This window comes from Lactuca saligna, chromosome 8 (genome assembly GCF_052625555.1).
Source record: "Lactuca saligna cultivar CGN05327 chromosome 8, ASM5262555v1, whole genome shotgun sequence".
Lineage (NCBI taxonomy): Eukaryota > Viridiplantae > Streptophyta > Magnoliopsida > Asterales > Asteraceae > Lactuca > Lactuca saligna.
The window spans coordinates 33,920,826-33,941,582 of NC_136424.1; the positions used below are offsets into that span (position 1 = coordinate 33,920,826).

The 20,757-nt window shown below is 38.7% G+C and overlaps 1 protein-coding gene across 1 annotated transcript; it reads left to right on the top strand.

Moving 5' to 3' along the window:
* Positions 1–1,992: 1,992 nt before the first annotated feature.
* Positions 1,993–4,125, top strand: LOC145009501 (cytochrome P450 CYP72A219-like). The gene is made up of 5 exons (XM_078968188.1): positions 1,993–2,311; positions 2,430–2,650; positions 2,734–2,978; positions 3,066–3,450; positions 3,576–4,125. The coding sequence occupies exons 1-5, from the start codon at positions 2,038–2,040 to the stop codon at positions 3,999–4,001; spliced, it is 1,551 nt and encodes a 516-aa protein (XP_078824314.1). The 5' UTR covers positions 1,993–2,037; the 3' UTR covers positions 4,002–4,125.
* Positions 4,126–20,757: the final 16,632 nt, after the last annotated feature.

Sequence of the window (20,757 nt, forward strand, 5' to 3'; positions counted from 1 at the left end):
CATATTTGAGTTTTTTACTTGCTTCTACTGCATCCTTTAATATCAAATTGGTATTTAATTTACATCTTGAAGACATATACAAGTTAGTGCTCTGGCCTACTTACACGATTAAAACTTCATTGCTTATTTTGGGAAAATGTAGTTCTTGGATTCCTTACTCCGGCGACATTGTATAGTTTATGCTTCACGTTTTGGTGATGTAACTTCTTTACTCTTGTACTTAGGGGGTGTTTGAATAGGAAAAAAAGAGAGTGCTTATTGCTTATTGCTTATTCTCACCACAATAAGCTAACTTTGAGTTTTTGGATAAAATCTTTAAAAATTAGATTAAGGATTTTATCCAAAAACTCAAAGTTAGCTTATTGTGGTGGGAATAAGCAATAAGCAATAAGAACCATCTTTTTTTCCTATCCAAACACCCCCTAAGTACAAGAGTAAAGAATCTAATTTTAATAAGCATCTCTCCTCATGCGTATTGCTTATTGCTTATTCCCACCACAATTAAACTAATAAGCAATAAGCTATTCCAAACACCCTCTTACTCAACTTATTAAGCTAAATAATCTAATTTTAATAAGCATTTCTCCTCATGCTTATTACTTATTGCTTATTCCCACCACAATTAAGCTAATAAGCAATAAGCTAATAAGCTAATCCAAACACCCCCTTATTTCTCCCCGAGTTCATGCTAGTTATTGTTATTTATAAATTGTGTTATTCTAAAAAACTTAGCAACTCCATAACATGATCTTGATGTTGTCATAGCACTCGAAAAGACACCTTGAGTGAAAAGTAGTACTTGCCTCGTTTGGTTTACTTAAACTGTTTTTTTCCATCTGTGAAATGTTAATGCTCACCGGTTGCAAACTTGTAATTGGTTTTATTTATTTATTTGTTTATTTATGATAAATCTTGCTTTTTTTAATAAAATATAAAGACACATCAAATTAGATGAATTGAATATAATACGGTAAGATTATTTAAATAGAGCGTCTTTAGATGCCAAAGATAAAAGATATAGCCAACGTAGTTGCTGACAAACCAGTTATATAACCTTATAATTTGTCTTAACCAAAAATAGCACATTCAAATAATAGATATTTTACATATACACCACACAGAAAAAGACGCAAGAATCAGTGGAGAAAAATGTTTGGATTTTCTTCATAGCAAGGTGAACCAGTCATATTTTATTGTTGTCAGCTTCTGCTAGCTTTTCATTTTTATTTATAAATTTTCTTGCTGTTTAAAAAAAGAAAATTTAGAATTAATATGTGGCGTATGAGGGTTTGAATTGTCACTTTCATCTTTGGACGTCTTCTAGAACAGGTGGCTTATGTCGGTTGATCTCTCTCCACGTCTCCAATGAGTGCTTCTCATCCATCCTTCCTCTAGCGTCGATATAAATTATCAGGACATATAAGGTTCTTGTATGCATGGACCCATCAACTTTCGAATTTGTCCAATTGAATGCCCCCAATCTTTATTTTTTTCTCACTTGCCCCCTTAAATCTCATAGGTTTCTAACATAAGATAGTAAGCTACGTACCTCTAGTAGAGTAGAAAACCCACTTGACTGGCTATTTATATGCTACAACCATGTACAAAGCTGATAACACAATTGGCATGAGGCTTAAACCAACGGTTTTGAGCTATACAAAAGAATTTGCACTGTACTTTATTTTAAGAATGTCATAACCCATAAGTATTAATCAACATTAAAGTTCAGAAACAAAAATAAGTTTTTATTGATCCTTTGAATCAAAGGCCATCATTAGGCTCTGGATCCATTGCATCGATACGATTCTTTGAGTGTCATACAATCGGTCACATTATAGTCAAGTGCAAAGAGTAGTATGTCATTCTTTTACTTTTAATAACATACGGGGGGATCTCATGGAAAATAACAAACACGTGAGGGGTATCCCGTAGAATTTACTATAGAGTATATAAGGGAGTTATAGTGAACTTCACCTATCAATAAGTATCCTTTTTCTCCTCCTCACATTGACAAGATTCACACTGATATCCTCCAAAATGGAAGTAAGTGCACTATGGTGTGGGATGGTAGTCTTAGCAATATTGGTGTGGTATGCATGGAGATTCATAAATTGGGTATGGTTGAAACCAAAGAAGATAGAAAAACGTCTAAGAGAACAAGGCCTGAAGGGAAGCTCCTACAAATTCTTGTTCGGAAACTTGAAAGAGGTAGTTAGCATGTTAAAAGATTCCAAATCTAGACCCATAAATCTAAATGATGAAATTGTTCCCCGAGTAGTACCCTTTGACCACAAATGCATCACTACTTATGGTAAGCGTTTTTGGTTTTCTTTTCCTTGTGTATTTGTTATTGTGGAACTTAAACAATTGTGCTATATGTCATTGTGGCAACTAATCGAACGAGATTTTTGTTGTAATTAATTTTGTAGGGAAGATTTGTTTCACATGGATGGGGCCGAGACCTGTGGTGCATATAGCTGAACCTGCTATGGTAAGGGAGGTCTTGGGAAATAACTATCAATTTCAAAAGCCGAGAGGAGGAAACCCTTTAATAAAGACACTAGCGGCAGGTCTAGCAGATGCTGAAACTGATCGATGGAGCAAACACAGAAAAATAATCAATCCTGCTTTTCACATCGAGAAGCTCAAGGTTTTGTTTCGTTTTCGTATGTCTCCTCATTACCCCATGAATGTTAAAGAAACCACCGGTCTGAATGATAGTTATTTTGATAGCATATGGTGCCTGCAATTTATGTGAGCTGTGTGGAGATGATCACTAAATGGGAAGAAGGATTAAAGAAGGAAAGCTCGTGTGAAGTGGATGTGTGGCCTTATCTTCAAACATTATCCAGTGATGTTATTTCACGTACAGCATTTGGTAGTAGCTTTGAAGAAGGGAAGAGAATATTTGAACTACAACGTGAATTAGCAGAGTTAGTCATACATGCTATACAATCAATCTATATTCCTGGATCTAGGTATCTTTCCTAAAAGTATATTCTAATTAACCTAGTATTACTTTTGATAAAGAAACGAATTTTGATTGATCGAAAACAAATTTGTAGATTTTTGCCAACAAAAAACAATAAGAGGATGAAGAAGATTGACCAAGATGTGAAGGCTTCCATAAGGAGTATCATTGATAAACGGATTATGGCAATGAAAGCTGGGGAAAGTAGTAAAGATGACTTGTTGGGCATACTTTTGGATTCCAATTACAAAGAAATTAAACAACATGGGAATAGGAATTTTGGATTGACTATCGATGAAGTTATTGAAGAGTGTAAGCTTTTCTATTTTGCTGGACAAGAGACCACCGGGAATTTACTTGTTTGGACAATGATCTTGTTGGGTCAACATAAACATTGGCAAGAGCGAGCCAGAGAGGAAGTTTCACAAATCTTTGGGAAGAAAAAACCAGAAATCGATGGATTGAATCGTTTAAAGATTGTGAGTCTAGCTTTTGATACCTTGATGAAGTTAATTAATTAAACATACGCCTATAGTGCTATTGTTCTTTGATAGATTTATCTTTCTTTAGGTTTTAAAGGTGTTTTAATCGTTTTGTATTGCAGGTTAACATGATTCTTCACGAGGTTCTTAGACTATACCCACCAGTAGTAGGACTAGGACGAATGATCCACAAGGAAACCAAATTAAGGGACATAACGCTACCTACTGGAACGTTCATCCAATTGCAAACTATGATTTTACACCATGACCATGATATATGGGGTGATGATGTGAATGAGTTCAAGCCTGAAAGATTTTCTGAAGGTGTCTCAAAGGCGACTAAGGGACAAACATCATATATTCCTTTTGGTGGGGGTCCACGCATATGTATTGGATTAAATTTTTCTTTGATGGAAGCGAAGATGGCTCTGGCTATGATTCTGCAACACTTCTGCTTTGACCTCTCGCCATCCTATTCACATGCTCCACATACCGTTGTTACTCTTCAACCTCAGTTTGGGGCTCATTTGATTTTGCAAAAAGTCTAGAAGATCTGTATTTAAGCACATGTTTTGTTGCGGAATTTCTTATTGAGGGCTTGTTGTATATTTTAAATCACATTACTTGGATAGTGATAAATTAATCTGTTTTTAACACTTTCCTTATAAATTATTTGTACCCTAGGCTTGGATTTCACAAATATTTTGACAACATAATATCGATCGCTAATTAATATTCTTAGACACAAGAAGAATAGAAAGAATCAGATTCGTTTAGGAGTTATCTAAAATTCCGTTAATCTCACAAACTGGAATATTATACTCAAGAAATGTATAAGAACGGCAAAATACAGTTTTGGCAAGTTATTTTCAGTTATTAGGAAGTTCGCACCGATTTCTTTTCCAGAATTTGCATAGGTTCGCAAGTCCGCAGTGTAATGAATTTGCATAGTGTAAAAGTTGTCTCCACATATTTGTTTTTAGGGTTAATGATAATGTATCTCTAACATGAACCAAATCCAAGAACCTTTCCCGTATGATCCCTTCTACATCAACAAATCTCAAAACTAGCGTCATTTGCTTTTTTTTTAAACTCATCCCGTGACTCATCAACCATGACACAAATATATGAAACACCCACTTCACTACGAATATGCTTTCTAACTTTATTTGCAATAATACTAAGAATTTCTTTTTGAATTTCTCCAGAAGTATATTTTGAATTATAAGGAGCGTTCTCTAATATAACAATTGCAACTTAATCATTATAAGATGCTACAAGTTTTAGTGGTAGCAAAAAAATTACCACGATTTTTGGAACTATGAGATTCATCATGTCCTCGTAAAGCACACGCTTGGAATGTCAACCAACGAACTGTGTCAATCGAAGCTTTTAATCGTCAATGATTCTTCAAAATTTGCTCTTCATATTGCTTCATTATGATATTTTCAATGTGTGCTTCTTGGTTCATTAAATTTTCAGTGAATGCAACAACATTTCTATGTTGTGAACAACCAATGTGCTTCAAGAATGCACAATTTTTTCCGTCATTAACTTTCTTCCAATTGTCAAATCCTTTAATAGTAAATGCATCATAACTATGGGACACACTTGGTTTATCGTTAAATATAAAACAAATAAAACAATAGGATGCATGTGTTGTTGGAGAATATTCTATCCAATTATGGAAAATGTTGAACCAAGAATATTGGAATCTAGGAGGATGTTTCTTTGAACCATTAGCATGATATTCTTTAAGACGTATTTGGAAAGGTCCTAAACTGATATAAGCTCATCTTACTTCTTCCCTTAAGTGAATTGGATATTCTCACATTTGTTTTCTTTTAGCGGGATCTCTTTCTAGTTGCTTAAGATCCGCCTGGACCACCTCATTAGGATTTGATTGTGTGGCTTCATTACTATCATTCTCTTGTTGATTTTCATGTTCTTGTGGTTGTGGTTCACTTGTTGAAGCTTTGTGACGTTTAATCTCTTCATTTTTATCATGAATTTCTTCATTATCAACATTTCTTTTGAAGAAGGAATGAATGGTTTTCATATTTTCCAAGATTGTACCTATAAAAAACAAAATCAAAAAACAATTCATAAGAAAATAAGCAATATATAATTAGTTGATTCTAAAACTCCAACAACAATCAAATATAGAGGAAAAGCAACAGAGCAGTTCATTCTAGACATATCAGTAATCAATTCATATTAGTCATAAAACAGGCTCGTAAGATTAGTTGATTCCTAAAATTCCAACATATGAGTTCATAAGTTTATTCTAGACAATAGCAACAAAACAGGATCTGACGTTAGAAAAATTCCAACTTTCTAATAACAATTAGTATCCAACAACTAAACAATTGCAACAGGAAAGAAGTCAAGAATAGGCTGAACAGCAGGTCAACAGCCGAACTGAAACTTGAAAACTCAAAGTTGAAAGCATGCCCGAGGAAGGGAATTGGGGATTGCAGCAGAATTGTAGCTATTCAATCGTGCAGATTGAAGAACAGCAGGTCATCCGTCAGCAGCAGGTAGCACTGTAGCAGCACCGCAAGTCCGCAACAGCCAGCACCCAGCAACGACGAGCAAGCGAGTGTCAACGACTGGCTTCGATTTGGCGGAGTCACGATTGCACGAAGATTGAGGACGGGGCCTGGGAGATTGGGGGTGGGGGGAATAGGAGGTGGAAGCTTTACTGAACGATCGATGGTCTCTCTCGTGGATTGCTTCTTGGCAAACAATTAAACAAACATTGGATCATTAATCAGGACTCAGGAGGGGCCACAGCCTAAATGTCACATTGTTGGGCCTATAATTCCAAAAATTACACATATATACTCACTTCTAGCCCAAAATTCAGGAGGGGGGGGGGGGCACAACCCCTCCTGGCCCCAGAAAAGGTGCGCCCCTGTCTGTAACTCACCGACTCCCTAGGTCCTTGTCTTAACAACTATGTTGGTCTACACATGGGCACCATAACTTCGCACCACCGGCACCACAACTTCGGTGGTGTTCGCTATACCACATATTTTTTCCTTAGTCTAAAATCCAAATTGTATAACTAACTCACCACTTTCGAACTTTTTTTTGTTTGCATTCTAAATTGCTACCTCTAGACCTTAATTTTTCATCTAATAGAGGATCAAACTCGCATTATACAAGTGTAGACTTCACAACATTTGGCTTTTTTTATAGCATAGCTTTGATTCTCTCTAAAACTTGTATAAAATCAAATTACACTTAACTGACCACTTGCCATTTTTTTAAGATCATAACTTTGATCCCCTCTAAAAATTGAATAAAGTCAAATTATAATTAAATGACAAGTGATCTAAGATCACAAACGTTCGCCCCGATATAGTGTAATTCTTAACTTTGTATAGACAAAATAAACAAATCAAACTTACGCATAAATGAAAATGTTAAATCGATTGAATTTCCACTTTAACATTCCTAATATATGAGAATTGAGGTGTCCTGATCAATAGAACTTATCAACTCATTTGAATACTTTAAGATAAAATACTCAAAAGCATCATATCTAATATAGTTATCAATCTGTTGACAGATTTAGTAAGCATGGTATCCTTATCCATTCATGATTACAAAAACCCAATTCCCGACTTTTTGAAATGCAACCACACTTCAGGATCACATAGGTAATTCCTTAATTAATATTAGTGGTTGTTGAGGCCAGCAAAATAAATATCATAAATATTACATAATAAAATAGTGCATAGTGATAAATGGTCCGTATCCATGAAGATTGCTTCAATTAATAACTATCAAAATCTTATTGTACAAATACTTGTGAAATGAAAATGAAAATAAAAATAAAAATCGGGGTTTTAATCTTTTGAGTTGTTTAAAGAAACAAAAAATTAAACTACGACTTTGAAATTATAATTCACCAAACACAAAACTTTGATGTACATCAATGAGAGAAATATGGTTGACTTTAACTTTCATCACATTAACAGTTAGTTAATTATCAGTAGACATTACGGTGCAAGGCTTACGGTTCAATTTAATTTTACTTTAACCAAGATATTTCTTAGTTAATAAAATTGCTAGAAGAGCTGATAACTCATTTTCTTAGTTAAAGTCTCAATTTCCATTAAGCATGTAATTAGTAAAAGTTAACTACCATTAATAATTAAAAAGTCACCAAATCCAAGTAAGTAAAATGCTTTCACTGGCGTATTAGAGAAAATATTTTTATGATTGTGCGAAGTGTAAATCAACAGAAGGACCATTCATTGCTTACAAATTTCAGAATTCGTTACTCATCAATAAATTAGTCAATTATTCACCAAACGTATATCCAAACTCATTAATAAAGATATAAAGATGGCAAGATGTTCATATGCAAAATACTTTCATAAAAATCACCACAAATTCATAATAATCCTGAAACAAATAAGTATCCATGTATTTCACTAAAATCAACCAAACAAATTTTAGCCTAGCATAGCTAAACTTAATAAACTAAAATAAAAGTTAGAAGTACTAAAGATATATCAAGAGATAAGGATGAAACGATGAATGTAACATCCCAAAATTCAAGACTAAAATTTTCATTTTTAATTAAGTAATTATGAGACCATTCGTCTGAAAACATTCATAGTTTCATTCCATATCAAAACCAATATGTCAATAATCAAAACATGTCATAATAAAACATCATCAGAGTATAACTCCTAAGGATCTCATGTGTTGAAATCATGGTGTGATGCGATGCGATCATGCCGACTTCTTTACTTTCGAAGAAGAAGTACTTGAAACCAAAACAGTAAACCGTAAGCACGAAGCTTAGTGAGTTCACCCATCATACCATATACCATACAATAAACATACTGACATGCATATATATGGGTGCTCAACATACCCATGTCAGGAATACCGGGGTGCCCGACCTACCCTGTCAGGCATATCTGGGTGCCGGACCTACCCTGTCAAGAATATCTAGGTTCTTAACCTACCCTGTCACGCATATCTGGGTGCCCGACCTACCCTCCAGTTTATTTTAACCGGTTACGGGGACTATTTCACCCCTAACACTACCACATAATAACATAGCATAACATACTGTCAGGCATATCTGGGTACCCGACCCACCCTCTAGTTTAGCTCAATCGGTTACGGAGTCTAATCCACCCCTCTTACCACTATCACATAATATCATATCATACTATCACGTAAAGCATAACATATATTGGCATACCAGAAAATTATCACAAAGACAATCATCTCTACTATAAACAATTATTAGTGGGCCGGAATTGGTGCCTTCGACCCACTCATACACGAAGGTAACTCACCTCACATTGCTGAAGTCCTGCGGACAAAACTCTAGTTGTTGGATGACAAATTCTCGAACTGTCAACATCATAACAACATCCAATTAATAATTGGGTTCCATTACACATCCATAACTCTTTGCTTTGGGTACAAGACTACTTTACCGCTAACCTAGTTGGATCCAAGCGCAAGGCCCAAGCACACACTCTAAAGGCCCAAAATGAATCAACGAACCAAGTCCTAACATATGGCCTTACTTTAAGGCCCAACCATTTATTCTAGTCCAAACACTTGGCATTCCGATGGTCTAATATCTCATAATAATCAAGGCCCAATTATGGCCCACTCAAGGCCCAATTTTATAAATTGGGCTCAAGCCTTTCCAATGGGCCTTATCCTAAAGCGCAACAATTTCCTTAGTCCATAAACCTATTCCCACTTGGTCTACAACAACTTGGTCCAAGAAATGGCCCAACAGGAACCCAAACCTACTTAGGGTTTTGCACATAAAATGACAATTAGGGTTAAATGCTCTCACTTAACCCATTAAGGACTTAATCCATTAAGCCCATCACTCTATGAGGACAAATATAAAATGTAATTGAACATAAGTCATACTTCAATCCACTGGTCCAAACGCAGGTCTCGACAATCCAAAACTAACATCTTCCAAAATTAGGGTTTTCTAAACCCTAATTAGGGTATCTAACCGAAGCACATGCCAATTATTCAAACGGTTAGGTTTTTAGGTCAATTACGGTTTCATTAGGTAAATTAGGGTTTCATTAGGTCGAGCATCACCCACTGCCACCTCGAGCAATGGTGGTCGACGGCGGCACACGATGACAACTACCACCTCATGGTGGTGGTTATGGTTCTAGTCCAATCATGTACAAGAATCCCAGAAGCAATCCAATCAGACGCTAATGCACACCGCCACCCAACACGATGGATGGTGGTAATAGACGATGACATGAGGTGGCAGCCACCACCTCATGGTGGTGGTGATGGGTTTTCCTTGATTAATCCGGCCAAACATGAATCATTTCACATAACCCCATAAAACCGACACTTAAACACAATAAATCATACACATAGCCACTACCACACGACAGTTGGTGGTGGGAGAGTGGTGGTACAAGGTAGCATCCACCATGGTTGGAAGCCATGGTGGTTTTTCTCATTCCCCGGCCAACTAACACTAGCCATAGGTATTGAAACACCCATACACCTAAGGACAGAACACCCACAACGCAACAGCACATCGAACATAGAAGAGGAGGACGGCAATGGAGAAACTAGTTATAGTTGCGAAGTCGCCGTCTGCTGGGCAAGAGGTGGCGAAGGGCGATCTGAGTAGCGCTGGTGACGAATGTGGCATGTTTGTAGATTGTGACAGAAGGCAAAAGAAGAACACAGAGGAGAATGGCGGCCACTTGATTTCGCTGGAAGGAAAGGGCAGTCGTAATGCTCGACAGCTCGGTGCAACAAGGAACGAAGATGGCTGCATTGGTGGTTCACAATAGCAAGTCAATAGCGTTCGGGGAGGCTACACATGGCGGCGGTTGAAGAGCACTCCAAGTGGTGGTGGTTGTGAGAAGAATTAGGGTTAGGGTTGAGGGTGATGATCCTTAAGATGGGAGGAACGGCCACCGGGTTCAAGTGTGATAATAGTCAATTTCGGATCAAGTCTAAGTAGAACAAAGTAATCAAGTTAAACCGGTCAACTCAATTAAACCTGGTACATTAGGGTTCGTGTTATGTAAATACTATATAACTCACTATTTTAATGAGAAATCTCTCCAAGAATGTGAAATCTCTCCCAAATCTCTCTTTGTATGAGAAATCTCTCTAAGTATGTGAAATCTCTCCCAAATCTCTCTAAGTATGTGAAATCTCTCCCAAATCTCTATTTCTATGAGAAATCTCTCCAAGAATGTGAAATCTCTCCCAAATCTCTCTTTGTATGAGAAATCTCTCCAAGAATGTGAAATCTCTCTCAAATCTCTCTTTGTATGAGAAATCTCTCTAAGTATGTGAAATCTCTCCCAAATCTCTCTAATTATGTGAAATCTCTCCAAGAATGTGAAATCTCTCTCAAAAGTTTCCGTAACTTTTTGGAGTCATTCGGGTCATTCCGACCCTTAACTGGGTCAGAAACGGCTTGAAACGAGGTAAAAACGAGTAAAATAGACTTAAGGGCCCGAAACCCTTCTTAGGAACCGAAACCCTTCTTAGGACCGAAACCCTATAGCGGCCGAGACTCAGTAGCCGAAAGTAAGAAGAGAAGCCTCTCGGGCCGAAACTGAGAAAAGAAGCCTCTCGGTCCCTCTTCTTCGCCTCTCGGTCTCTCCTCTCGCCTCTCGGTCTCTCCTCTCGCAGTCTCGGTTCTTCTTTCTCTCCTCTTGGTTCCTTGCCCTCTCTCGGTCCTTCCCTTCCCTTTCCCGGTTCTTCTTCTCTCCTCTCGGTTCTTTGCACCAGAGGACCGAACCTCGGCCAAACTTCGGAAAAACGACACTTTTCACCCATTTTTGATATTTTTAACATTTTGAGCCCGTTTTTCGTGATTTTAACGCGGGATTTTCTCCAAAAATCATATTTTAACATAATAAGCCCTAAATATTCGTAATTTAATCATATCTTCATGAAAATCCCTATTTAAATAATAAAAATATAGTGGGTGAATAATTGAGGTGGAGTGTTGACTTTACTTTACCTTATGACACAAGCAACCACCCCCATACCCACTCTATGACCAGCCACACCTTCCCACCTTACCTAGGTCACTTCAATGTCCTTCCCACTCAATTATTAGCTTTTCCCACGTTCTTAGAGCTGGAATAACCCATCCCCTCTCCTCACTTCTTTCATTTTACCTCATTTCACCAAAGATACAACACAACTTTTCTCTCTAACTTTATCTCACTATTCCAAGACTCGAAGACTGATCTTCAAGCTTTACCCTCCCCTTGGTAAGTATAATTCATCCTCCTTGTGATTATTACACATCATTCTACTCAAATCATTGATTTCTTACACAAACATCATCACATTCTTGTTAGATCTTCAAATCTTCAAGTGATTCTTCAAGTGTTCTTGGGTTCAACACTTCTTCTCCATCATCCATCTTCTGAAATCAATCAAGGTGAGTTTATACCCCTACATTTTCATATTTTCTCAAGTTTTTAGGCGGGGGGGGGGGGGGGGGAATACAAGTTAAAACACCAAGAACATAACTAAACTTTTCTAATAGCCTTCATCAGAAAAGTTCAACTCCATTCACGGACTGTTTTGGGAAACGTAAACATTTTTGTTTTACAAACTGTACAAGATGCAAGTAGTTCAAGTTCTTAGCTTTAAAATGACTACTTGAACATCTCCATACGATTTTTTTTTTACAATTTATGGTGATTTTTACAAAATTTCCTATCATTTCAAACACCAATCCGGACCAGCCTGTGATTATGGACTTTTTCACCCAAGTTGGAGGTCATTAAAAATTATGATAAAAATTATGAGTAAACTAGACACATTTTGGGAACTCTCTGAATTTACGGATCTAGTTTTTGACTTCGTATGATTTTTCTATGGCTTTTCTAAAACAGCACAGAAGGGTTAAAATTAGTTAACAGCATATAAATTTCATAACACTTTGTATTATGTTGAGCAAAGTGTATAACAATAAGTTATAAATATTGAATGTGTTTCCTTGTTAGTTTATCTTCATAAACTGAAACTTAGTCACTCATTATAAGATTATTCATTCATTTAAAACATGTATATTAAGCTATAATAAGCATAGTTTATGGATTCATAGCACTATTGCAGTTTCATAAAAGAGTTTTTATACACTACAAACGTTTTGGATAAACTATAATAGGTATAGTTTATGATTCATCACATAACACACTCGTACAAAAAGGGTACATTCATACAAAAAGGTTCTACACTCATGCACACTACACGTAAACTCGTTAACTCAGAATGTGAGACTATCTCTCCCCGTACGTCCGAGTACGGGATCCCAATTCCTGTAAGTTATAACCAAAATCTCTTGTAGGGAGAGCGTGATAATTGTGTATAGATCTATATTGGGGTTGACATCCCACACCTCGCTGCTAGCTATAGCCGGACCGGCAGGTCTGTGGGTGACAAGAGTCATAGGATCAGGGCGTCTAAAAGACGTTGTGCAGGTTACCTCTAGTCATAGTATGGTTATAGAGACTCACATAGGGAGCTAACAATACATAAAGTTTACGAGATTTTTATAAAACAAAAGGGGTTTTGTGTCAATTTAAAATCACTTTTATATCAATAAATACAGATATTACTGTACACTCTCGGTTTAGGTATTTATGACTACACATCACTCGGGATAGAGAACTACATACACACATTTAAGAAAATATTGGATTTTCTGAATACATATTCAATCGCTTTTATAAGGAAAACGGTTTACTTCTCTAAAGAAATCTCTTATGAACTCACCAACCCTCGTGTTGACACTTTTTCAAACAACTTGTATTCTCAGGAAATCACTAAACAGGTAACCAAGTGTTTTTGAGGATGGGACGTTAAGGCGTCAAACTTTTCATAAGTCAACATATTGTAATTGATTTTGAAACATGTAATTCATACATGTGATGTAACTTTTTCAATTATATATATGTTGGTTGTATTTGCTTAAATTACTATTGCAATTGTGGTTATGATACTATACATGAAGTCCTCCACCCTTGGACGTTTCCGCCATCCTTGGTTTGGGGATGTGACATCAAGTCCCGTATTTTAATCAAGCTATGGTCCATTTTTCCAAGATCAGTCCCTCCTGATGAGATTTGTTTTCAATTTAAATCTAAAATTTTTCCTTTTAGCCACTGCCTCTATTAATCCTTTAATAATAAATCCATGAAAATTAATAATCATACCCTGACTTCTAAAATGCTTTTCAAATTAAATCCATACCTTACCAAACAGCCCTCAACCATCAAAATTCTTTACAAACTAGTCTGGAAATTTCAATCTTAACCCCCAAATACAAATTATATCATTTAACCTCTAAAACCAACACCTTGCTAAATTATTCCGAATTTAGTGCTTCTATTCATATATGAATTTTATCTATTTATTTATTTAATAAACGAAATGTTAAAATTCTCCCCCACTTAAATTAGATTTCGTCCTCAAAATCATTCCTTACCATTCCCAACATTCGAACAACATACGCAACAAGACCATAACCTCAAGCATACCACATCCTTCACAAAGCAACCGAAACCAACCTTCACATGGTTCTAAAATCCGAAGATGAACGAAATCCTTGCATCAAGATCACCTTTACTCAATCTGAAATCTGAAGTCTCGACAAGGTTTGACTCCCTCACAGACCGCCCATATAGAATCATTATAGTTGAATCCCACTCCCTTATCTCCCAGCTAACTACTCAACTTCCGATATTCGAGATTCCCATTAGGAATAGAATCACTAACCACTTATCCCCTGCAGAACACTTAAACTTAACAGAAGGATCATATAATCCTTCGAGTATGAGACTCATCCCTGCAACGGTTAGACTCAGACGAGAGCATCGCAATCGAGTCAAATCAATTACAATGAGATTTTTAAATCCCGTTGTGAGTGACTTAGCATTACACAAGCAATCAGTTATCCATCCATACCTGACATCCTAAAAGACTAATACTACCCGAAACAACGTGTTGTCACCTGGCTGCGTTCTAAAATCCACTAAGGCCTTCCTGATCTCAATTCTTCTGCTAATCATTTGAAATATCGAGTTCCTACCTGGTTATTGAGCCAAAGGTTCCATACAATCGTCCCTCATGACTTCCGAACGAAATCCTCATCTTTCAATAGTTGCCACTAGTTATCTTGCCATTGTGGCTCTAACGACCTCCTGATCCAACCGCTCGGTTCCATACGTCGAATCCTAGCGTCACCAAATCCCAAGCTAAAAGTGACTGCTACACGACTAAAAGGTAGCCTTATATCACGAACTTCCCTATACGGTCCATTGCTTCCTTTATTCCATGAATGTAGTGGCGTTTCTATGGTCTTATCACTAGCTCAACCAGGTATAATTCATCTGGGGAAATCCGTAAACCAATCTATGGATTTGCCACGCCCTCACTGCTGCACCAGAACTGGTAGGTACTCATGTTCCTTCAGCGATCTAATAACAGTGACATGCTATCTACCAACCTAGTGAATGTTATGGTTACACTATTAGTCTTACAACACTATAGTACTAACTGCCAGCCTTATGAATGCTATGGCTACACTCGTAGACTTACAACACTCTAGCACCATCTGCCAACTTTGTGAATGATACGACTACACCTGTAGACTTACAACACTCTAACACTATATGCCAACCTTGTGAATGCTACGGCTACACCCGTAGACTTACAACCCTCTATTACTATCTGCCAACCTCGTGAATGCTACAGCTACACCCGCAGACTTACAAAACTATGACACTATTTTCCAACCTTATGAATGCTACATCTACACCCATACACTTACAACAATCTATCACTATCTTCCAACCTTTTGAACGCCACGGCTACACCCGCAGACTTACAACATTCTCGCACTATCTGCCAACCTTGTGAATGCTATGGCTACACCTGCAGACTTACAACACTCTAGCATTATCTTGCAGACTTGGTCCTACCACTAATCCAACTATACCTATCCTAGGACGAACACACACTCGACCTAACACTCAACTGAACTTGACTCCCAACTGGACCTCTAACCTGGTCCCCAAAACCTCCTATACGATGCCAAGGAAAGTGTAAACCAAGTGTTGGAACATTTTCCAAACTACCAACTCACCCAATCCTCAACCTAGATGACTACTCGACCACCTTCCTCCCTGACAGGGATGCGAAACTTATCCTAGTTTCACACCTACTTCTGCTCGTGAATACCTGATCGATTCTCCCCCACTTAGATTCTACTAAGTCTTCAAAACACATGAGAATTGGAGGATTCCCAATCCTTATTACCCTCCAATGATCGATCTACTGACAACCAAGCTTACCCTTGCTAGTGATCCATTACTAGCCAATCTCAACGATTACCCAACTCCTGGAATCCGGAAGAATACACTTGAGACCTTAAACAATCCGATAATCTAAATCATTTCCCATGATACCATATCAATTCCTTGAGTTCTTATGCCGACGACAAAGAACCATAATTTTTTCTATGTACTGATGAACCTCTACTCTAATTTCTATCCTCAAGGAATCAATGAACTCTAAACGACTTTAGTCCATGCGAAGGTATGATTCCCTCGACTCATACAATGATCAAAAAACTCACGCAACTGACACCACCATCTTCATGCTACCATCCTTTCCTAGCAATGGTAGTGCCTGGAACTCCCAAAGTTCCTCAATTGGTAAATGTCGTTCGTACCCGAACAAATGATGGAACCACCAAACCCTGGCTCCACTACAGAACTACCCCGCTGATTCCTGACCCAAGATACTGCAAGCAATACTCCTGAATAGATTCCTGACAAAGACCTGGAACAATAAAGCTACACGCGGGACCCACCCAACAAGATGCGTGCATCTGGAGATTCATCAACGACTTCTCGACATGTAGAATGGTATATGACAATCCTTGACAACCCAAATGATAGCTGAGAATCAACCTGATATGTTACTTACTTGAACTCAATCAAAATTCCCAAGTGATACAATTTCCCAGGGTCCACGTTATAGTAGCAGAGGATAACGAACCTAAAAACGTCTGCAGGAATCCTGACCACCTCCTTCTGAGTTACGTCGATCATCTAGAAGACATGGTGCAAAACTCCCTTCTGATCATGATGACAGGAACTAATAGTAGGATCCTCTTTCCTGAAGGATTCTAAGAATCCACACTTTTTGGGCTCTAGATAAGCCCTAACTGCCCCATGACAAATCTTACTCAAAAGGCCCCGAGACGACTATCGAGAGCTCTCAAAATCCTTTCCTTCGATAAACGAAAAACTACCGAGTTCCATTCCAAAACTCTACGATTAATCTCCGATGAGATGAACTTCTGCAATCGTGCATCAATTGGCCTAGGTCCTGCTCTTGAGTTGGAGCCAGAATCTGTACCCCATTCTTGAGTGCTCTAATTCAGTCTCCCATTCTCATGATATAAAAATCATATCATTCAGGGTCTCACACCCTAACACACTTACCGGCTCAATCCCCTATGGATGAACTGCAGTAGCTGAACAAACCTCTGCCCTAAATTGGGCTACAAACTGCTCCCAAGACATAGTATCCAATATCGTAAGCACAATAGATCGCACAATCAATCCTTGCCACCCGATACAATAGATCCAAGGCGAACCGACCCCTAGCTCCTAATAGGTGGGAACTAGTGTGGAAAACACTTCCCATATCCTTAATCCAATGTCAAATTAAATCCCTGGCAGTCCTTCCACTAACTGGGTCACCACCAAAGTCGGGACCAAACCCTGGTCTTTCCCTATGTGTGCTCATCCTCAGCTAGCAAACGAGCTATTCCCATGATCAGAGCATAACCAATAATTATCCTTACCATGAGATTCTTAGAGTCTCCAAAACTCTCACTGATTTGAGTATGGATCCTATGCTTTCAGTAGTACGAGGCCAATACTATGTTCCACACATATCCATACTTTCCTCAGAGATCCTCTCGAGTCCTCTAAATCACTTTTTCAAACTGATGCACCCAAAACTCACTAACCGCATTACTAACCCACTGAAGCATATCTTAGGCTTTCATAGGTTCCCAAGCCCACCCAGTCCTCAGCTGTTGCAGGATTCCCATTAATGTCTACTAGCTACCTCATGAATATAGCCACATGCAACAAAGATCATATAATCCTTCGAGAAAAAGACTCAATCCTAGAACGATTAGACTCAAAAGAGAGCAGTGCAATAGGGACAAGTCCGTTACTCTGAGATTATCCATCCTGTGCTACATGTGACTTAGCATATTTACTTAGTAGCTAGCTCACATTGCTAAGAATCCTATAAATCACAAAGCAAGCAACATTCAGACTATGGAAAATCTAACCAACATACTCCATCAAGCCATTCTATCCTCTAACCAGGAATTTGTACTAGCATGTAATTCGAAGGTTGGTACAATCAGACAAAGCCTAAACAGGCCATCCTATCACTGACTGATCAGTACTGGCATGCAGGTCTATAAGCTCATACAGTTTCACATATTCATAAAATGCATCCTTCCGAGATCCTTATCCCTAATCTAGCATGCATTTCACATATTCATAATTCATATCATAACATAACATGTATGGGTGTCTTGGGGAAAAATTATTTGAGCTCGGATGATTACACGCATCACACTCATTGTTCTTTATTAAAAATCCTTAATTTTAATTTTAGAAAAAATTATTTTTCTTATAAAAATCTCTCAAACCCTAGATTTCCGTCCAAACACACCTGAGAGTGTGTCCGAATCTCTCTGTAACAGCCCGGAATCTCAGGTATTGTTTAAATTGTGTTTTGGGGTGTTTTAAGAGGGGACTCGGCGAGTTGGAGCCAGACTCGCCGAGTAGGACCGCAGACCTGGTCGCGGGTTCGCGACTGGACTCGACGAGTCCAGATATGGACTCGGGGAGTCTGCGCTGTTCAGCAGAAACCCTAGCCGTTCAGTTTTGGGACGTATAAAAAGGACTTATAGGCCGTCATTGTTCGTTTTAGCCTTCTGAGAAGAACCCTAATTCGATTGTGTGCATCTGGAGCAAGGTTGAAGACCATTGTTGATTTTGGAAGAGTTGTTGTGCAAGGAAGAGAAGGCTTGGTGAAGGGAACAACAAGAGAAGTCACGTTCTGAGGATTGGGGACACAGAGAGAACACATTATTCAGGTAATAATTCGAATTACATTCTTCCATGTTGATGTGTATATGGATTTAGGGTTTATGGAACCCTTTTCGTGGCTAGATTGAATGTTACCTTAGTCCCCAAACGATTGGAACCCCGTATTGGGACCTTTAGAGGTCCAGAATGTCCCATGCCTGTGCATTTCGGGAATCAATAGAGGTTTTGGATTGGAATCCTTATGCCTTAGGTCAAAATGTAAATTATAAGTCTTGGGGTGTAGCATGAGCACCTAAATGAAGACCTTACGTGATGGACCAGTCTAAGAGGACCAAACCTATGAATGGTCGGAACAATTCTGACCTTAGGAAGCAGTTTGATCGACTGCATGGCATGGACTCGCCGAGTCCGATGAACAGACTCGGCGAGTAGCTTGTAGAATAACTGGGACTCGTCGATCCGTTCTTTAGACTCGGCGAGTGGAGTCAGGGTGACCCCGCGATTCTGCCAGGAGTAACTCGTCGGGTCAAGGAGGATACTCGACGAGTAGAAGGGGAATCTTAGAAGATTGGAGGACGTCTAGACTCGCCGAGTCGCCATGGCACTCGCCGAGTCCGGTCGAGTTGACCGTGGACCATTGACCAGAGTTGACCTATGTGTGATTTCTTAGGGTCAGTTAACTTGAGAGATAAAAGTGTTAATAAGGGATATATGATATTATAGGGAGTTTGTAGCTCGGCGGATCGGGTACGAGTGATTTCAGGAGTTGCTAGCTTACGGTATCCACGAGGTGAGTCTTCTCACTATACTGTACCCGGAAGGGTTTGACTGTGTGACCGGAAGGTCGGATATGATATGTGATATATGTGATATATGTGTTATATGTGGTAAGTTAATTGCTATGCGTGCTGTGTATGTTTATATGGGCCGGAAGGCAATGTGTTATGGGCCAGAAGGCAATATGTTATGGGCCGGAAGGCAATACGCTATGGGCCGGAAGGCGATTATGTTATGGGCCGGAAGGCGTTGTATTGTGGACCGGAAGGTCAGGGCTTGGAAAGGCGTATATGTGTAAGTTGTATATTGGGGAACTCACTAAGCATTTATGCTTACAGTTGTTATGTATGTGTTTCAGGTACTAGCGACGACCGTGGGAAGGCGCCGGCATGATGCGTACACACTGATTGATGTTTGAGATCTTGGGAATTTTATGAATTGTATTTCGACTTAACACTTGAAATAATTATATTGGGTTTGAATAAAAATAATCTAATTGTTTGAAATGAAAATTTTGTTTGAAAAATTTGCGTTGTTACACTTGGTATCAGAGCCTTGGTTTGAGGGATTCGGGTGTACCTTCGGGTGTAACTGAACTCAAACCGAGGATTTGAGGAAAAAAAATTAAAAAAATAAAAAATAAAGGCATAAACTTTTAAAAATGATAGTGTGGTAAACAAGAAAGAAGCAGTGTGTACGATCAGTCAGCGCCCGAACGGTAAAGATCCCCAAAATACCTTACAATGTTATGTTATGAAATGAATTATGAATTGTTATGCATGCTAGAAGACTAGGTATTCATGATAGGACTAGAGTGGCCTGATTTGTGATGCCTTAGTCTAGGGAGTTTGTCGATATGAGATACTTGATAGCGTGAAGGTAGATAGTGCACATCAAAAGTAGAGTACTCACTATTCGGGGTTTGGGGAGGAAGATTTGGGACGAATGCTGATACGGTGTGGTCGGTAGTATTGGGCCCGTACTACCGAAGACACCGGGTCGATGGGAGACCCAAGTAAGAATCCCTGGATATCGGAGACTGAGTAGGGTTACGTTATCGAGTACAATTGTACTTGATGGAGTCTCTGATAATTTTATGTTATATTTCAGAGACATCATGGTTACAACACGCCACGGGACGAGTTCGAGCGGTGTGAGTGACGAGGAGATTCGTCAGCTGATTCAGGAGGAGGTAGCTGCAGCGATCCGGGCTGAGATCCCGGAGATGTTTGGGTCTATTAAGACCACCCTGATGGAGACGTTTGAGGAGTGGTACGCCGCACTGACTGAAGCTGAAGCCGCTGCCGCTACCGCAGCTGTGGCCGCTGCCAGGCCACAGGGGGGTGACTCGCTG

Excerpts from the sequence above, each read along its gene's own strand:
- LOC145009501 (XM_078968188.1), top strand. The coding sequence starts at position 2,038 with ATGGAAGTAAGTGCACTATGGTGTGGGATGGTAGTCTTAGCAATATTG. Across the intron at positions 2,312-2,429 it reads CAAATGCATCACTACTTATG|GGAAGATTTGTTTCACATGG; the intron begins GTAAGCGTTTTT and ends TTAATTTTGTAG. Across the intron at positions 2,979-3,065 it reads ATCTATATTCCTGGATCTAG|ATTTTTGCCAACAAAAAACA; the intron begins GTATCTTTCCTA and ends ACAAATTTGTAG.